The sequence below is a fragment of the Castor canadensis genome, chromosome 7 (genome assembly GCF_047511655.1).
Source record: "Castor canadensis chromosome 7, mCasCan1.hap1v2, whole genome shotgun sequence".
NCBI classification, from domain to species: Eukaryota; Metazoa; Chordata; class Mammalia; order Rodentia; family Castoridae; genus Castor; species Castor canadensis.
Window position 1 is genome coordinate 16,086,167 of NC_133392.1, and position 21,159 is coordinate 16,107,325.

Genomic DNA, 21,159 nt, shown 5'->3' on the forward strand with positions numbered 1-21,159 from the left:
TGAAGAATTAGTTCTTAGTTAAGTAAGAGCACCCCTCCTGCTTCTCTATTCTGGATCAACCTTGACTAAGCATCCCGTGGGCAGAAGTACAGCAGGATGAATGGTAAGAGGAGAGGCTCAACTCAAACTAACTGGGTTTGAATTTTGGCTTCAACAAAATTGGTAAAGTGGTTAAGGTAGTCTTAATTACTTCAGCATAAGTTCATCTTAAAATGGGGAAAAATAATAGCAAGTACCTTACAAGAAGAAGCAAAAAGTTTGGAACAATATCTGGTCTTGGTAAGTAATGGATAATAATACTATTATCAATGTTATATTTAAAAAAACACAGAATGATTTATAGTAATAATGGTTAGAGTGATCATCTGGTTACAGTGAGTTCCTGTAAGAAACAGTAGGGCAATGAAATGCTATGATTTCCCCATTAAGAGTCTAGTTGCATAAGAAAAACTCAATGCCATCTTATATATTGTGCCTTGAATGTATCTGTACTATTCTGCTACATAACATATTTGAACTAGGGGGCCTTAACATACTTGCCCCAGAGCCAGTGCCATTGTAGTCTCTGGACTATTGATGTCCTGTAAGTAGGCACGTTACTTCCATAGCTTTGAGCGCTCTCTCTTCTTTAAGGATCAAACCTTATTCATCTTTCAAAACCACCCTGTTAATCTACCCAACTCTCAATCACCCTCCCCCAAACATGGGCCACAGTAGATACTCAATACAAATTCTGTATATAAAAAAAGAAGAAAGGCCTATATCAAATTCACAAATTCTATCATATTTCTTAAGAGCTATGAACGTGCAAAGTATTCTCCTAGCTGTTTTTGAGATACACAGATGCAAACTAGAGATGGAACAGTACCTCTAGGCCTCTAAGAGGTTGCAGAAGTAGGACAGTAAGACAGCAATAAAGATAACTACTGCAGAGGAGAATGACATAATGGCAACAAGGGCTGCTGTTAATGATTTATCTTTCTGAATTCATACCACACAGCTTATACATCGCCATGGTTTTTCAAGGCACATTACAAACTCTACTGGCAAAGCACTGTTGTTCTTCTGTATTTCTCATTGGATAGAAACACGGTATCTGCTTTAAAAAAAAAAAGTCGATACAATTATATACATGATGAAGAAGTTCCTGTGTACAATTCTTCACATTTTATAATTTTGGAAATCTAGACTGCATCTGCCAAGTCTGAAATCATTCAATGTTCTGCAGCTATCTTGCATCTGGCTACATGCAGGATTATTTTTAGGGGGGATAATATCTATACAAACAGTTACCATTTTGGTTTCAGAACTCCTATATGCACTTAAAACTGAGAAAGCTTGGCATAATTTTTAATGTTATATCTGTCATTATTTACTGTATTAGAAATTAAAACTGAAAAATGTTTAAAATACTAATACCCATTCACATTGCATTAGCCATCAGAGCAATTCTGTCATACATCTGGTAATCTCTGAAAAACTACTGATTTTTGATTGTGTGGTTGCAAGAAAAAAGACAAAACTATGAAAATGATGTTTACTTCAATGGACCCCTGAAAAGAGCCTCAGAACTCCTTGGACCACAGTATAGCTGTTTTCTAGTTTTATCTTGTCCTGGCTTCTAACGATAGTTAATCTTCAATTCTGTAAATTACTGACCAGCCACCTAGAAAAGCCCACTCACACAGAGCTCCAGCTGAAACAAAACCTCACCACCAAAAAGATACAGAAGTAAGAAAACATGGAAGACACATATATAACCCTACCATTTTATCCTAGGGGTGTACAGTACTCCTTTTCAATGGCCTAAGTTATACAGACACTAGGTTTTAGAGTTGTTTATTGTCCACAATGTATATCCAGGAGTTGGGAATGCTATTACTATATTCATTACAATACAATGCTACTACAACAAATAAATGAAGGCCCTGTATAGTCCATTGAACTGAGTGCCCTTTAGAACTTGTGTTTTTTCTCACTAATACTACTCTCCATCTATTCATCTCCAAGCTTCCTGAGCCCCACAGCAGAGATTAACTGGCATCTCTAAGAGCAAACTAGCCTCTGTACCCTTCAGGGAAAAGGAAAATGTTTATATTACACATTTCAAAGTGCGCATAATCAAATAAGCAACTGCTTTTTCTGAAGTTTGATTTTGAAAGTTTCATTCAAAATTTCACACACAAAGAAAAAGAGGAATATTGTTTAGGATGAGGATGAATATTTTTTACAACCTACCAAACCAAAAATATGTGGCTTTGAATGCCTTCATTAAGAAAGAATAGCTCAGCTGGGCACCAGTAACTCATGACTGTAATCCTAGCTATTCAGGAGGCAGAGATCAGGCAGATCGTGGTTCAGTTAGCTGAGGCAAATAGTTTGCAAGACCCTATCTCAAAAAAACCCATCACAAAAACAGGCTAGCAGAGTGGCTCAAGGTGTAGGCCCTGAGTAGTTTGAAACCCAGTATAGCAAAAGGGAAGGGAAGAGGGAAGACAGAAAAGAGAAGAGGGAAGGAAAAAGGAAAGGAAAGCAAAAGAAAGGGAAGAAAGCAAAGGAAAGGAAAAAAAGAGAAAAGAAAAAAAAAGGAAAGCAAAGAAGAGAAAAGAAAAGAAAAAACAGCTCTTACCAGGTGCTGGTGGGTGATACTTGTAATCCTAGGTACCTGAGAGGCTGAGTTCAGGAGGATGGTGGTTTGAGACCAGCACAGGTAAATAGTTCATGATATTCCATCTCCAAAATAACCAAAGCAAATGGCTGGAGGTACAGCTCCAGTGGTAGCATACCTGCCTAGCAAGGTGAAGCACTGAGTTCAAACCCCAGTCCCACCAAAAAAAAAAAAAAAAAAGAACAGCTCTTTAAAGTTCCTAAGTGTAAACTCTTCAAATTTTTCAATGCAGTACTTAGGATATATTTGAATGAGGGTATAGGAAAGGTATAAATTGTACTAGTCTCTACAGAAGACTAACATGATGAAATCTTAAAAACTTGGCTAAGTTTCATAAGGAGCATTACCTAAGTCTCTTTTCAGCATTCTCGGGACTGGTTAGTGTTCTCAGAGAAAGTTTCTGTCCTTTGACCTCGTCCAAGATGGAAAACTTGTACATCCCAATGGTAACACTTGTTCAGTTGCTGGGGGTGATATAAAGCTGCTTTATGAGGAAATGCTGGCTTTGCCTGCAAGTACCTATGGTTTACCTTCCACCACAGATATGGGGATAGCCTTATATCTAGATGATGCTAATTAGATTCACCTTTTCATAATAGGACATCAACTCTTTTATCTGTGCATCTGGTTTTTAAACTTCTATAAAGAAGCCAATTTTAATCATCAATATAGAAAACTAATAAAGACAGCATTGTAAGTCCTCATCAAAGACCATTACTTCAAAGTACATCTGCTATCCAGCTTTTGCTAAATTAACAGGCTCAAAGAAAAGTACAATTTAAGAAAGATGGCAGAGACTACTGCTTTCCTTTGGTAATCTACACTCTATACTTACATCAGGATAGATCAAGGGAGAACATTAACTCAACCTCTCAGAATCATTTTACCTAAATTATATTTTATATAGATGTACTTCTATATCTATTGTAAACTATTTTCAGAACTCCATCTATCTGTCATTCAGTATCCCTTACTGCATCAAATTTCTTTCTGAATTCAAGCTCTGAGATACTCTCTCACCCTTAAAAAACTGGCATGCTTTCTCTTTCTCATGTGTGTCATGCTTTGTCTATAGCACCAGAAGTCAAAGAAATGACCAACAAATGAAATTAACTATACCTGACATTTCTGACAGAACTTGCCTTGGGTAAAACTAATTTTAGGTGTCTAAGGGACATGTAGTTAAGAGAAATCTAATGGTTCTGGAATTCAACAGAGAAAGGATTTTGTGATAGGTGAAAGTAGTAACAACACTATTGAGCAATTTCTGTACAAGGCACTATAAAGAAAACTTAGCTGCTTTTTACATGTTATACACATAACTTTAAGAGAGCATGCACTGAAAAACTGAAAGACTCAAGAGAAACACAATTATTGCCAGAACAAAGTTTACTATGAGACAGGAGAACAAGACCCCGTGGAACACAGGGCAAGGGCTCTGAATAAAAGAATGCAAGAAAAGAGACGGGTGGTCTGAATAGTCTCTGGTCACAAAGCAAAATAATCCTATGGCCACACCTCCAGGCCTGGCCTAAGGATTCCACTTAAAAGGCCAGCAGCCCACCCATTAATTCAGAGCCACTGTGTGAAACAACTCTATGCTGAAAAGAATTCTAAGGATGCTTCTTGATTCTGCAGGAAGATTGTTAGGACATGTGCAATAGCAATGTCTCAAATTAGAACAGGCTTACAAGGGAAGGGTATATGGTAATACGCTTGTAACATAAATATTGAGTATCTATCATCCTAGAATGAAATATTTCTACTCTTGAAATAATTCCACCCTACACACAAATGCAATTTTTCTAGTAGCATTGTGATACAAATAAAAATTCACCTGTAAAAATAGGAAGTGGAGAAAGAATAAACATTGGTTCAAACATCAGGTCTAGGCCTATTTAGAGGGCCATAGCCATCAATATTTTTTAATGAAAGAAAATTATCAAAAGTATATCACATAGTGTTGAAATTGTTTCTATACATATATGTGTATATAGGTTTATGAGGTAAAATGAATTTCTTGCTGTAATTTTTTTTGGGCAGCACTGGAGTTTGAACTCAGGGCTTCATGCTTGCTAGGCAGTTGCTCTACCAGTTGAGCCACTCCACTAGCCCAAATAAAATGAATTTCTTACAATGGGCCTTGGTGAAAACTTTTTTAAAAGTCCTGTTAAGATGATCTCTAAGATTCCTTCTAGTGATAAAAAAAATTATCAGAATAATATTTGTCCACTGTTTCAAACTGCTTTAACAAAAATGTAATTTTCAACATACTTAAAAGTAAAATTTAAATGATTTAATTCTTTCAACAAGTACTTCTAATATAAAATTAGAAGTGCAAGAAATACAGCTAATAAGACAATAATGTCTATTTTTGAAATGTGAAACACACAAGAACTAGGTTTCTGTAACAAGATGCACCTGGGATATTCTATTTACGTTACAGTCATCTGAGGATCCCTGACTTCACTGTGTGATTCAGTTTTCCTAGCTCAACAGCGAAATGGTTTGTACAAAATAAATGTAAACCAGAGCCATGATGTATTTACATTTTCAATCATCATAATTCTGAAAATATGCCTGGAATTTATAAATAAAGTCCTCAAGTAACACACAGTGTTTTTTGCGTGTTTATGGTTTTGCAGGAGAAGAGTGAATAACAAATATTTCAATGAACTCAACAGATTTTATCTTGGGGAAAAAACACCCAAACTCCTTAATGTAAATACATCATTTTTGTTATTAATATAAAAGTGACTTGCTTTTTGTGGAGATTTTAGAAAATGTCAATGTGAAAAAGAACATAAAATCATCCATATTCCTCTGTACATAACCATTGCTTGTATTTTGGTGTTAAGAAGCAAATAGAAACCTATATCAGAAACAGATTCCAAACTCCGTGTTAGTATTTAAGCATAATGTACAAATTTACTGGGAAACAGTCAAATACTTCCACTCTAACAAAATTTTATATTTTGTGATTTTTCAATACTGGTATTTTGAAAATACCAAACACATTGAAATTTTTCATTTATCTAAGGCACTAAGATTGCTTCCAGTTGAAAGGCATAGGTTTTTATGCTTGTTGATAACGCCAGGGCTTTTTAAGAAAGGCTTACTTAGGTGAGTGGGAGAGTGACTCAAGTGGTGTGTGCCTGCCTAGCAAGCTCAAGGCCCTGATTCAAACCCTAGTACCACCAAAAAAGAAAAAAAAAGCTCCAAAGCAACATCTAATTCCAAGTTCTTTTGGAATGGGAGTGTGCCTCAAGTGGTGTAGCACTTGTCTAGTAAACTCTTTAAGTGTTGACTTTAAGTCAAGTTGCAGGATACAAAATCAGTTTTTCTATATGCCAACAATGAATAAGCTGAGAAAAAAAATCAGGAGAACAATAGCCTCAAAAAATACCTAGGAATAAATTTACATCAGAGACAGAAAGATCCCCCATACTCATGGATGGGCAGAATTAATATTATGAAATGACTATGCCACCTAAAGCAATCTATATGTTCAATTCAATCCCCATCAAAATTCTAATGATGTCGTTCACTGATAGAAAAATTAATCCTAAAGTTCATATGGAAGCACAAAAGACCATAAATAGCAAAGCAATATTGAGCAAAAAGACCAAGGTTGGAGGTATCACAATAGCTGACTTCAAATTATACTACAAAGCCACAGCAATAAAAACAGCATGGTACTGGCACAAAACCAGATATGAAGACCAATGGAACAGAATAGAAGACCCAGACACAATTCACACAGCTACAGTCATCTGAATTTTGACAAAGAAGCCCAAAACATATGTCAGAAAAAAAAGCAGCCTCTTCGGGAGTGGGGGGTGGGGTGGAGGAGAGGTGGCTCAAACAATCTATATACATGTGAGTAAAAAAAATCAGCCTCTTCAACAGATGGCGCTGGGAAAATGATGTTTGCATGTAGAAAACTAAAAGTAGATTCATCTTTCACCCTGTACTAGTATCAATTCAAAGTGGATCAAAGATCTCAATGTAAGACCTCAACCTATGAAACTACTACAGAAAATAGGGAAAACACTGGTACCTATAGGCATAGGCAATAACCTCCTGAATATTCAAAACGCCAATAGCTAAGCAATTAAGTGAAAGGATCAACAAATGGGACTACACCAAACTAAAAAGCTTTTGCACTGCAAAGGAAACAGTCACTAGACTAAAGAAAGCCCATGGAATGGAAGAAAATCTTTGCCAGCTATACATCTGACAAGGGACTAAAGACCAGAAATCACAGGGAGCTCAAAAATCTAAACTCACAAAGAATCAATGACTCAATGAAGAAATGGGCAAATGAACCGAACAGATATTTTCAAAGGAAGAAATACAAATGGCCAATAAATGCATGAAGAAAGGCTCAACATCCCTGTCCATAAAGGAAATACAAATCAAAAATACATTAAAATTTCACCTAACTCCAGTCAGAATGGCTATCATCAAGAATACAAACAACAAATGTTGGTGAGGATGGGGCAGAGGAACTCTTATACACTGTTGGTGGGAATGTAAATTATTATGGAAAACAGTATGGAGGCTTTTCAAAAAACTGAAAACGGAATTACCACAGGATATGGTGATACCACTTTTGGGCATATATCTGAAGGAATGTAAGTTAAGATACAATAAAGATATCTGCACATCCATATTTACTGTAGCACTATTCACAGTAACCAAGCTATAGAAAGAGCCCAGATGCCCTACAGCCAATGAATGGATTAAGAAAATGCAATACACACACAAACACACACACAGCCATAAAGATTATTATTCAGCCATAAAGAAGAATAAAATTCTATCATTTGCAGATAAATGGATGGAACTGGATAAGCCAGGTTCAGAAAGACAAAGATCACATGTTTCCTCTTATATGTGGAAGATAGATCCAAAAGTTAAATGTATACAAAAACACAAACATGATTGAACATTTTTGCAATATGGGGCTGTTTGAGAGACCTGGGGGAGGAGGGAGAGGAAAAGAGAATGACAGAGAATGAATAATATTGAAATACATTGCATCTGTATAGGAAGAATGTAAAATGAAACACACTAAAAGCTGTTGAATAATAGGGGGTGGGAGGAAAGGGTAAGGAAAAGTAATAGAGTAGGTTAATGTGATTAAAATACAATATATTCACAGGTGAAATGTCATGGCAAAACCCCTTAAAACAATTAACATACACTTAAAATAATGAAAGACAGAAATGCAAAATGGGTCCTGTTAAGGAGAGGGTACTAGTAGGAGGGTGAATACAGAGATTAAAAAAGGGTGAATATGGTTAATGTAGTTTATATACTTGTACAAAAATAGAACAAAGTCTGTTGAAATCATTTTAAGTAGGGGGGAAGAGGATGAAAGAGAAAGACGGTGTGAATGAACCTAACCAAGGTATAGCATAAGCAAACATAGATATGTCACAATGAAACTCCCTGTACAACTAATGTATGCTAATAACATTTTAAAAAAGAAAATAAGAGTGTTGAGAAACTTATTTGGCAATTGGACATTGCCACAATATTTTAATTATGCTTTACAAACATTATTAATCAGTGCTTTTGGTTCTTATCAAGCCTACTTTCATGGGCTGGGGATGTACCTCAGTGGTATAGCACTTGCTTGGCACATGCAAGGCCCTGGGTTTACAATTCCTAGCAACACACACACACACACACACACACACACACGGTGCATTGAGGCTGGTGGAGTGGGTCAAGCAGCAAGAGTGCCTGTCTAGCAATTGTGAGGCCTTGAGTTCAAACTCCAGTGCCCCCACCCCCCAAAAAAAGTGCATTGATAGATGAATATAATTTACTATCATACAAAGCCCCCCTTTTCTTTAATAAACATTTTATAGGATTTAAACACTTCAAAAGGTTTTTTTGGTTAAAATGTGCGTGGTTCACAAAATGGTATTGTTTTTATAAAAAAATGAAAGGTTAAAAAACTTTCAATAGAAAATACCTATAAGTTCTCTTTCATCTAAGAAATATAATTATATTTTTAAAATATTTTTTAAATACTACAGTTTAAATACTACAGTTTTACTTACAAATGTCTAGTTTTGTTTTTAATTTATACTCTGAATATTTGAACCTCAGATGTTCTAATGTTGTAATTAATAGGAATAACCCGTTTCCATGCAATTTATAGTTCATTTTTAAAAATTAAACATGTAGGTAATTAAGAAAGATGTTAAAGAGCAAAGAAAACATTCTAGTATTCTTACCTTGGACCCTGACAACATACTGGTCAACATTTTTGTTCCCCTTCCAATTCCAACCACTATAAATCAAAGAAAGAAATATTATGACATGCTATTCTAAAAAAATGGTCTGTAAAAACATCCCCATATTTGGTCATAATTTCCTGACCTATACAATATTAAGTTGGAAAGAATATATATTTAACATAACTTGAGGGTTACTATTACTCCAGTCCACTGAACTTAACATGCAACCGAGAAATTCCTGAAGAGGGAATAGGAGAGACACCTTTTTTTTCATTCTCAAAGTATTAAACACAAGGGAAACCTCAAGCCAGCTAACTAGATAATGAAGGACAGTCTCTCAAAGGATTCACTGGAATTTTATATGAGCACCAATGAAAAATACATGGTACAATTAACCATGTTCAAATGGAATGATGGAATCGTGACAGAATTCATGATTAAACAAAGCAAAAGCCATCTTCATAGCTAATGAACCATTTAAAGGTGATTATTACCCAGCAGTGTACAATCAAGAAAAGAGTAACACAGTAAATCAATGTACCACAAAGAAAGCTGCAAGCTAAAATGAGGACCCAGAGAGTATTTTAACAGGGACCAATTATAAAAAGTACAATTGCCTACGTTTCTCTTCAATTTCAAACATTATTTATGCTTATAACACTTTTCACAGGTAAGGTTGAGAGAATGTAACCATTTCTTCACATAATAACAGGTAAACTTTATTGAAGTATTTATAATCAATGGTTGCTATCATGCATAAGAATACAATATAGCCACCAAAATCAATATTCAGAAGAAACAAGGAGAAATGACTGGCAAACTGAAAAAAATTACCATAATATTTACAGTAGATGTTAGTTTATCATGTGTCAAGTTGTACTATATATGCTTTTCATTTATTATCTCACTTAATCCTTACAACAACCTTAAAGTTACATTATTATTCCTATTTTATAGATGGGGAAACTGAGGTTCACAGGGACTAAGAACTTTATAATCACAATCTGATACATAGAGTTAAAATTCACCCCAAGCTATGTAGTCTCCTTTTCATCCCCTCACCTTACTCATCAAGGCTTTCTTCCCACTGCCACACCCTAACCCACTGCAAATCTCACTGTTCTGTATCCTGTCCTTTCCTTTTCCAATTCGTAAGTATTTCTGAATCCCCTGTTTTGCACACCAAAACCCTTAATAAGGCTCCAATCTCTACTGTATCAACTCCTTAGTATTCAAAGCCAGCTCAAGTACCAATTCATTCATAAAGTCTATTCCATGACACTTCCTGGTATTGATTTCTAAATAGTTACATTAGTCTAAGAACTAAGATCAAAAACTGTCTGTCTTCGGTATGCTCTAAAGAGCATAGTGGGACTTTTTGATACTGCTGCTGTACAGTAATAGCAAAGACTCTCATTCAAACAAATCCTCTATCAGTATGTTTTGAACAGTTACTATGTACACAGTCCAAAGAAAATGGTTTCTAATGGGACAATAAAGAAGCCTAAATCATATTTCCTGACTATGAAAGAGCTTATAATCTAAGGGGGGGGGTGGTGGGAACAAAATATACAAGGGAAATCCCAGTGCTCAAAAACAATTGCCTTAATCAATGAGTGAATAATGCTAAATAACAATATAGTAATACATGATTAAACACCAAAATGAACAGAGAGAACAGCTGCTGTAGGAGACTTGAGGAGTACTCTAAATGGCTGAGACCAGAGAACACCTCATTGAAGCATTTCAATAGGAATGGGTCAGGCCTTGTGAATATATAGGACTTGAACACAGTGGAGAAAAGAAGCACGTTCTAAAGGAACAAACTGCAGAAATTCTCAGATACAAAGGTGATCACAGTGAATTTAACAACCAGAGTAAAGGGTATCTGAAAAAGCAGGCTGACATGTTTAACCTTATCATGGCTGAAATGCTGAAGTTTAAAGGAAGACATCTTAAGTGTAACTAGCTGAATTCTTTCATTTATAGCTACGAAAAACCAAGCCCATGAAATTTGGGTGATTAATGAATGTAGAGTTTGGGGAAGACTAACATAGCAGTGATATGAAGAAAAATTATCTGGAGGTGAGACTCAACCAACCAGCAACTTTTTTTTTTTTAATTTCCTTTATTCATGTGTGCATACAATGATTGGGTCATTACACCCCCTTCCCCCTCCCTGTCCCCTCCCTCTCTCCCTCTCCCTCCACCCCCTCGCTTCCAAGCAGATACTGTTTTGCCCTTATCTCTAATTATGTTAAAGAGAGAGTATAAACATTAATAAGAGGACCAGGGGTTTTTGCTAGTTGAGGTAAGGATAGCTATACAGGGAGATTCCTAGCATTGCTTCCATGTACATACATGTTACATTCTAAATTGATTATTGTCAAACTAACCTTTTCTCTAGTTCCTAGTCCTATTGGCCTCTGTTGCTTTAAATTTTCTGCATTAGTTCCTGTGGATTGAAGACATCAAATGCTATCTTTTTTGGGGGGAGGGGGAGGGTTACCTACCTATCCTCATACCTCCCTTGTGTACACTCACCTTATCATGTGATCAAAGTCCAATCCCCTTGTTGTGTTTGCCCTTGATCTAAAGTCTGCATATGAGGGAGAACATATGATTTTTGGTCTTCTGGGCCTGGCTAACCTCGCTCAGGATGATGTTCTCCAGTTCCATCCATTTACTTGCGAATGATAAGGTTTCATTCTTCATCATGGCTGCGTAAAATTCCATTGTGTATAAATACCACATTTTCTTAATCCATTTGTCAGTAGTGGGGCATCTTGGCTGTTTCCATAACTTGGCTATTGTGACTAGAGCTGCAATAAACATGGGTGTACATGTACCTCTGGAGTAACCTGTGTCACATTCTTTTGGGTATATCCCCAAGAGTGGTATTGCTGGATCAAATGGCAGGTCTATGTTTAGATTTTTAAGAAGCCTCTAAATTTTTTTCCAGAGTGGTTGTACTAGTTTGCATTCCCACCAGCAGTGCATAAGGGTTTCTTTTTCTCCACATCCTCACCAACACCTGTTGTTGGTGGTGTTTCTAATGATGGCTATTCTAACAGGGGTGAGCCAGCAACTTTTCTAAGGATTGAAGATTGAAGGAGTAACTTCTTAGACAGAGTTTTACTTATCATTCCCTACCATTCACTCCACCCCCACAATTTGGTCATTCAAAATCCTATTCAGCTCTTACTGTACAGATACAGAAACAAGTAAGACCAGGTTTTAGCCATCATAAGTTAGAACCTAATATGAAGACAAATATTTACAAAAACTAAGAGAATGGAATGAATTGTTTTATATTAGCACTATAAAAAAGTGGGCAGCCTTCACATGCAGGCCATAGCATCTTAGTTGAACCCAGAAAGGTCAACATAGGTAATAAAAAAAACGAGCAGTTTATATGAAAAGAAAGTGACACATGGCTTGGAGAAGTGTGTAGAGTTTAGAGGATGGAAGAATAAGAGGGTTTTCCTTGTACTCTCACAACTGTTACTCTTTCTTTATCTTCCACATTTTCTGTGCTCAACCTTTTCTCTGTAAAAAGCCAACTATCTGAAAGTCTCTCCAATGTCCTGGCATTGTATTCTCAAATCCATAAAGTCAGAACCCATTTATGGTGACAGCCACTTTAGGACAGGCAAGGGTACTATCCATGCATTTCCAAAGCTTTCTACAGTTGGAAGTTTCCAGTGCCATTTAATTTTATAACATCCTCTTGACCATCTTAGTGGACTTGTATCTTCCAATTCTAGGAAGCTACCTTAATAATCCTTAACAAAGAAAAGGTCCTATTCTTAAAGATGTTCCTCACAAAATCAGTTCTACTAATGAAAGTTTGGTAATAACCTTAATGACCTCAAATATGAAACTAATTGAATTAATTGTGTATTTCCTCTTATGTAGTCATTAAAAATAATGTTAGGGGAGGGGGATAAGGGAGAATGGGGAGGAGGTGAATTCAAGTATGATATATTTGATATATTATAAGAACTTTTGTAAATGCCACAATGTACCCCACCCAGCACAACTATAAAAAAAAATGTTCACAAAGACTTTTTTAGTTAACATGAAAAATATTTATTATAATGTTAAGTTAAAAAATATACAGGATATAAAAATACATACAGTAAAGTAGAGCTCAACTTTTTAAATTTTTCACAGGTAAAAAAACCTAAGAGGGAAATAGAACAAAAATGTTAATGGTGATTATTGGTGGAGGAGGTAATAATGGATGATTTTTCATTTTCAACTTTGTTTTGTGTGTTTCCAAAATTTCTCTACTATGCTTTTATAACTTCTAAAGCTAAGAAAAAATAAAATAAACCAGTACTTTTAAAGGTGGCATGTAAAAATTTATTTCTCATCTTTAATGATTTATGATAAGTGGGTATGTTAGTCTCCTATTGTTACTGTAACAAACTATCAACTTAGAGTCTTAAAACAACAAGAACTTCCTCCTCTCACAGTGTCCTATGCCAGAACAAACTGTGGCTCTAAACCATTGCCTAGCCTCTGCCTGTAGGCTTCTTGCACTGAAGTGGGTTGCACAGTAGAAAAAAGGAAAAAGGAAAAAAAAAGAACTTCTTGTCTTACAGTTAGTTCCCTTAGGTCTGAAGTCTGAAATTGGTTTTCTGGGCCATGACAATTATGTGTCAATTAACAGAAAAAAAAAAAAAATCAAGGGACTGACATGGCTATGTCCCTTCTTGAATGTTCTAGGGGAGAATCTAGCATCTCCTCAAGGGAATTTTCTAGTCTTTTCCAGCTTCTGAAGGCTGCTCACATTCTTTGGATTATGATCCCCTCCCTCTTGTAAGACAGCAATCACATCACTGCAGCCCCTGCTTCAGTGGCCACATCTCTTCCACTTATAGACTCAGTGATTCCACTGGGCCCACCTGGAAATTCCAGGAAAATCTCTTTAAGTAGCTGATTAGCAACCTTAATTCCATCTGCAGCCTTAGTTCCTTCTTGTGATGTAACCTAACATAGTAACAGATCTGTGAGAAGAAAATGTGGACATCTTTAGGGGACCATTATTTTGCCTACCACAGCATTTTTAGAACATTTTGCAAGACCTCTTGTAATTTTGTTTATAAAATTATAAACCTGAATTCAGATAATACTCTTTTTTTGTTGTTGTTAGTACTGGAGTTTGAACTCAGGGCCTTGACTTGCTAGACAAGAGTACTACCAGTATGCCCCCAGTACTTTTTGCTTCAGTTATTTTTCAAATAGAGTCTTATGTTTAGGCCTGGGGCATCCTGGACCTCAATCCTCTTATTATGCATCCCATGTGGCTGGGATGACAGTCTCAAGCCACCACACCCAGTTTTTATTAGCTGAGAAGGGTTCTCATGGATATTTGCCAGGGCTGGCCTCAAACCCTGATCTCCCAATCTCTGCCGCTGAGTAGCTAGGATTATAGGCTTAAGTCATGGCACCAGCTGTCAGCTAAATTCTTAAATCTGTGTTACAAAGAAAATGTAGGAAGTACTTTTCCACAGTGTAGTTATTTCGTTTTTTAAAAAAATTATAAAAAGACATTTTAGTAAACATTTGAGCAGTATAGCAGATATGACCCCTTTTGAAAAGATAGAGAAAGAGATTCAGAGAAGTTATGGGATTTCCCCAGGATGTATACAGTTAGTAAAGAAGGCAGCCAGAATCAAATCCAGGTATGATCAGAGTCTAGGGTTTACTTCATGACACAACAAAAATTAAAACCAACTTCTTTTAAATTTCCAAAATATTCCTTATTCTATGAGCAAATAGTTTCATTTTTTTAAAATTTCTCTATTGACATCACAAACATTAGAACAAAAATTAAGATTTCATATATTAACATATCATAAATGTCCCTCTGAAAAATTAAGCTTCCAAACGTAAATTTTTTCCAAATATAATTTTCACACATACAAATCTCAGCCCTTCCATGGTACCAAAATGGAAGCCTCAACAAGATTCCTTAGGCTCAGAGTAAAAATTATACTACTTCATTTACTGCCTTGAGTATCACTATTTCCTGCAAACAATGAGGAACACCACAGAAATTAATGTATTTGGTCTATTAATTGTAGCTTATCAGTTACAACAAGGATTAAAGTATGTAACTCATGAATGCCCTAGACCAACACCTCATATGTAGTAAGTGCTCAATGGCATGTTTGTTGTCAGTAGTTATTATAAGAAACAGTAATTTTAAGTTGTCAGAATTTGCCTATTCAAGTTATCTAATACAGGTAAAAATGGATTTCCTTGTGACTTTTTCTAACCTCACATAATTTTTGCTAACATGAATTAAATAAAAATCTGTAACTCAAAAAAAGGCAAAATAATACATTATTTCTAATTTTCTTGAAAATGACTATTTTCTTCACCAACTGTATCTTTTTCTTTTGAGTAATCAATTATTTTCTTTGGGTTTGTTGTTGTTTGTATCTAATTTTAGTCGTGATAAACTGGGCTGGAGACTGTACCATAGTATTTTACAAATCATGAGTCACAATCCATTAGTGCATCATGAAGTCAATTTAATGAGGTATGATCAACATTTTAAAAAATGAAATTGAATAAAATATAACATAGCAGAGCATGAAAAAGATCAGTATTCTATCAAAGTTTGTTTCTAGTATATGTGGGTAAAGGAGATATGGGGGATCCTAATGTATGTATTTCTGTGACTATAGATGCAGTTACAGAAAAAGTTTTAAAATACATCCTAGCCTGTGAATACACACCTTAGCAGTCCATAAAGATAAAATTTCCGAACCTCTACCAGATTAAAAACAAAGATAGGATAAAAACAAATTTAATTTTCCTCTGCTCAATCAATTCTATCAGGTTTTCTGCCACAAGCAATTAAATGATAACTAATAGGTCTCCAGGAAATGACTTCCCCTTCAGTTCACCTTCTCAGGAGAGCCTAGCCAGGTGTGATGGCACATGCCAATAATCCCCTCACTCAGGAGGGTGAAGCAAGGATTCCAAGTTGATGGCCAGCAAGGGCTACATAGCAAGACCTTGTCATGAAAAAACAAATATTAAGCAAACAAACAAGCAAATAAGGAGAGCTGCTCTCAGAGATTAGAATAGATATAAGCAGAAAAAAGATCTGTAACCTTGCTAGTTCCACTTTCTAAGATTCAGACAGAGATAACATTTGTAATTGCTATCATAAGAAAGGCTTCGGTATTCTCTCTCTCTCTCTCTTTCTCTTTCTCTCCCCTACAAGGTGGAACACTTGAGTTTGCTCCCTTCTCCAGCAACAAAGCAACAAAGCAGTAACTGTGTGCAATGTTTCTTTCAGGGAAGCTCATCAGAAACTCAAGTGTCCAAAATTTTTATTGGGGGGTTGGGGAAATAGTCACCCAGACCCTCTGCCTGTGTGATGGAACAGAACCCGTCTCCTAGAAGGAAAGCAGGTATTCACACAGTCAAGATACTCAAATCACCCCATCAGAGGGAAGGGTAGGAATAAGCCTAAAATCTACATTTGCAGATGCCAGCCAAAGATGAGCCTTGCAACCAAGCCTTTCTAAAGACAGTAATTTCAAGCCTGCTGTGTTAACTGTTTTCTACACAAACACAAACCTTTTCTCCAAGTCCCACCCACAAGTAAAAGTGGCTACTACTTCTAATACTATTTATACTTTGCACCCATTTAATGACTTCTTTAGAATGTAACACTGTAAATCCAGTAGAACTGAAACTTCCAAATCCAGTAGGCTGAAAACTGCATGGTTTTAGTCAATTTAATCTGTATTTAACCAATCTTACTTTCTGATATTAAGGGACTTCTGTCAAACTTCGTTCACATCTCTTACCCAAAACACCTCGGGCTGCGCTGTCTAGAGTCCCTCCATGCCCAATTTTCAAAGTCTGCTTTTTCCTCTTGGTCCATTCTGGAGAAGGCATCCCAGCTTCTAGGAGAGTAATAGATGTGGAAAAAGGTAATTACCAAGACAAGTAAAGTAGAATCTCCACATATATGGGGAGAAAATAGGATGACTTACTCAAAACAAAAATATTGTACAAACAACATACTAAGACTATGACCATATGAGTAGCAAAAAAGCATAATTTAAAATATACAGACACTCCCTAAATTGTCAAAAAATAGTATTCTAAAATTAGTTGTCTAGGAACTAGAATTCATTTTCTAAGGGGGAGAAAAACCTTTTTTAAAAAAGGTAAATAAATATCTAAGCTAACCCACAAAAGTCTAGTAAATTCCTGGTAACAGTGGGCTGTTAAAGAGAATGATGAAAAGTAATTTTATATTGATAGCTAGCTTTAAAAGCCTTTAATTTCCATTTTAAATCTCTTCTGTTTTCTGGTGTTCTTCAAGGGCATCTCCAGCTGCCTAACAGTGGGCATACATCGCATGCGAGACTACTTCTAAGTACGCTAAGTTTTCAAACTACCTTTGTTTAAGTTGTCCTTCTCCTAATTGAAACTTTTGAGTCATTAAAGAGGCTAATCTCAAAAAAGGTTATATGAGAAGTAGGCATCTCTCTGAAGCATTTATATTTTTTTTGAAAAAGAGTATGTTGCCAGGCACTGATGGCTCATATCTGTAATCCTAGCTACTCAGGAGACAGAGACCAGGAGGATCAAGGTTTAAAGCCAGCCTGGGCAAACAGTTCTCAAAACCCTACCTCAAAAAAACCCATCACAAAAAAAGGGGGGTGGTGCTAGAAGAGTGGTTCAAGGTATAGGCCCTGAGTTCAAACCCCAATACTACAAAAAAAAAAAAGTGTGCTAATCTGGCTTATCTCATATTCTTGTCATAGAGACGGCTCTAATGATCAACATACACTTCCCAAAACCCATCAAACCCTCCTTATCACTACTGACACCAAGCAGACAGAAACTATAGGAAAGGGAAATGAAAAGAGAGGACAGAGAAAAGTTAAGGGGAAAGCAAAGCAATAGTGGAAGTGGAGAAGCCAGATTAAATGGCCAAGGGGATGTACTTGGTCGCTGGGCCTCACAAGCATAATTACCACTCCAATGAGTAGAACAACAGTATCAGGAATACAGCAGTGGTGTCACTCTCTGATTATAACAACATTATACCTGGAAGAGCAAGGCTGTCTGCACTGACATAAACCACTAAGGTTAGGCCTAGACTTGAAACCCTTCACCTTTCACTTAGAACCCATAGTGGATCTCTTGTCCATGAATTTATTGAACTCTTTTGGGTTACTCTTTGTATTTTCCTTGGCATGTAAAGGCCCCATAAATTTACTGTCTTGTTTGTGCCCAAATTTACCTCTAACTTGCAGGCACACCACCTCTGCTGTTAGAATTTGGTTCACTCTAGTAAACCAAATATTCATGGATGAATATTTATTAAGGTCTTTTCTAGCTATGCAATTCTGTTATGTTTCAGGACTTGAAGTATTCAGAGAGTAGAGATTATAGAATGACAGGGATCAGTGTAAGGACAGGCAAGCAATTTTATCAGAGGCCATGAAATTGATGTGGCTTAAATTACACTGCTTCTCAAACTTAGCCAGCATTAGAATGTGGGTATTTTTTAGAATCCTTCCAGGTAAATTCTGATAGCCAGTTAGAATGGCATTTGGGAAACCCCAGTATAGCTAATATAAAAAGAAAATAGGCCAATCATAAGCCTTATAGAAATGGAGGGTAATGAGAATGTCAACATCTGAATAAGTGGTTTCCAGAAAATGGCCAAGCAATAATCTTGACCAAGTTTTGACATGAAACTTTGGTTCTTGGAGGCAGATAACGCAGAAGGCCAAGGTAGGCTTTGATCTTGTCAGAAACTTGACTGAGAAAAAAAAAATGGTAATCTCTACCTTGAAGATCAAAAAAGCCCTAGTACAGCTAACAAATTAGGCCAAATCAAAGCAGTTCTATGAGGGGAAAAAAAAAAACCTATTCAGTGACACCAGAATGTTTACCCTTAATACAATTCCTTGCTCCAACATTCCCTATAGGACCCATCCTAACAGGCAACAAATTATATGGAAAGCTTGATTAAAAAAAAAAAAAGAGCCAGGCACTGGTGGCTCATGCCTGTAATCCTAGCTACTCAGGAGGCAGAGATCAGGAGGATTGCAGTTCAAAGTCAGCCTAGGCAAATAGTTCGTGAGACCCTATCTCAAAAAAAAACCCATCACAAAAAAGGGCTGGTGGAGTGGCTCAAAGTGTAGGCCCTGAGTTCAAACTCCAGTACTACCAAAAAAAATAAGCAGGTATACACACTAATATTAAACCATCTGGTGGAAGAGTGTGCCTATTTGCCAATAAATGTTTAAATCTTTATTGTGCCAGTTTTAATTAACAAATTTCTATCAGAATCATTTAGTTTCGCATTTTAAAAAAACTATTGAGTCTCTACTACCATTTCCTGCATGATGAGCAAATGTTCTCATCAAACCTCAGTACTGACAAAAAATTTCTTCCCCCACCATTTCTCCCCATTTTTATGTTGTTATGCTAAATTTCCTTCCTAATAAACTTTGCTCTCATTTTCAATATAAAAAATATATATACATAGTAGGCCATATTATACTAAACTTAAGAAGTTTCTGCACTTGTTTAATGACAAGACGGCTTAGGAGCTGGTGCTGGTGACTCACGCCTACAATCCTAGCTACTCAGGAGACAGAGATCAGGAGGATCAGGGTTTGAAGCCAGTAGGGGCAAATAATTGTGAGACCCTATCTCGAAAATCCCCAACACACAAAAAAAGGGCTGGTGGAGTGGCTCAAGGTGTAAGTCTTGAATTCAAACCCCAGAACCACACACACACAAAAGGCGGGCTAGGAACAAACTCTGGGGAGCCTTGTATAATCTATGTGCTTTTCCCACTAAAGGCTACAGAAATTACTAGGTCGTGGCCCTGGTTCAGGGAAGAGACAGCATCTGTCACTTTCATGTCCCATAGGACAGCACAGATTCTAGTTTAGTTGGGTGTCCAACAAAACTAAGGTTCTTTGATACTATCTGAAGTGATCTACTGATTGAAGAACTGTGATCTTTCAGGCTTTTTCTATTATCTTCCCAGTGTGTATGAACAAACAAAGGAAAAGAATGCTTTTAGAAAAACGGACAAGTTCTATTTAATGTCCTCATTAAACAGAGGATCATTTCCTTAATTAATATGGTCCATAGTTAACTAGAATCATATGGAGCAACTGTTTAAAATGCAATTCTCTAAAAATAATCTGAGTGTCAGAATCACAATCTCTGTCAGGCCAGGTAACAGAGATTTGCATTTGTCTCATGCCACTAAAATGTGAAAAGGGCTGTACTAAGTTTTGGTTAACTTAGTATATCTGCTTTTTCAACATATTTTTTTAAATGCAACTTTAGGGGTACAGAGCAAGATCTTCCTTTGGGTGGGGTTTATCCACAGGACCAAACAAAAACTTCCTGAGGAATCAGATTACAGAAAATCGGTGTGCAAGCTCAAGGGCAGAGATTTATTGTGTAGCAGGGCTGGTCTTCTCCCTCCTTGAGAATGACAAATGGCCATTCTATGTCACAGGAGGTCACACTAGGACAGTCCCATCCCGAGATGTCCCAGACTTCCGTCCAGGCCTAAGTCAGTGGTCGTTCTCCCTTTCCCTTCCCTTTCTCGAGCCATGAACAGGTGTCGCAAAAAAGCCCAGCGCGCTTCTCGCGGCGACCGCCTCGGCCTGGTCCCCACCCGGGCTGCAGTACCTGCCAGCAGCTTTTCCTTCAACCGATTCAGCAGCTCGGCTGAAGTGGGCCCTTTGGGCTTGTGCACCGCGAACACGCCGCTAAGGGACAGCAGCTTAGTAGCCATAGCGGCCTTGGAGACCTTGGGTTCGGCTCCGGTCCTGGCCGCCGCCGCAACCACCGCGGCTGCAGCCGTTGCTGCAGTTGTTCCTGCAATTTCAGAAACTGGGGCTGTGTCTATTATCAAAGACGACGACACCACCGCCGCCTCAGCAGCTGCCATGCTTTCACAGAGTGCACCAGTTTGTTACCGAAGGCGCATGCTGATGACGAAACAAGAGTGCGTCTGACATCCCCTTCCCCTAGCTGTGCAGCGCGTAAATGTTTGCAAGGGCCTGTGGGAGTTGTAGTCTAGCCTTCTAGCCCAGGCCAAAGGCTTGTTAGGGCATCTCAGGGCTCAGATAGTGTGTTTTCTCCTCCAATTTCCTCTGCTACTTTATTTTTTATATTCTTTCTTTTTATCAGCATATAAAAGTT

General features: G+C 37.0%; 1 protein-coding gene and 1 pseudogene across 3 annotated transcripts in view; one reads left to right on the forward strand and one right to left on the reverse strand.

Moving 5' to 3' along the window:
• Positions 1 to 20,945, reverse strand: part of Trub1 (TruB pseudouridine synthase family member 1) — a 37,899-nt gene extending 16,954 nt beyond the window's left edge. For 2 of the 3 annotated variants that reach the window (XM_074078247.1, XM_020178193.2), the window contains exons 1-3: positions 20,644 to 20,945; positions 16,767 to 16,865; positions 8,923 to 8,978 (exon numbers count right to left, since the gene is read on the reverse strand). In XM_074078247.1, the coding sequence (XP_073934348.1) occupies positions 8,923 to 8,978; positions 16,767 to 16,865; positions 20,644 to 20,905 (417 nt within the window). In that variant the 5' untranslated portion in view covers positions 20,906 to 20,945. The remainder of the gene's footprint in view (positions 1 to 8,922; positions 8,979 to 16,766; positions 16,866 to 20,643) is intronic. The other variant, XM_074078248.1, reaches the window with a different exon arrangement.
• Positions 13,384 to 13,492, forward strand: LOC141425317 (small nucleolar RNA SNORA42/SNORA80 family; annotated as a pseudogene).
• Positions 20,946 to 21,159: the final 214 nt, after the last annotated feature.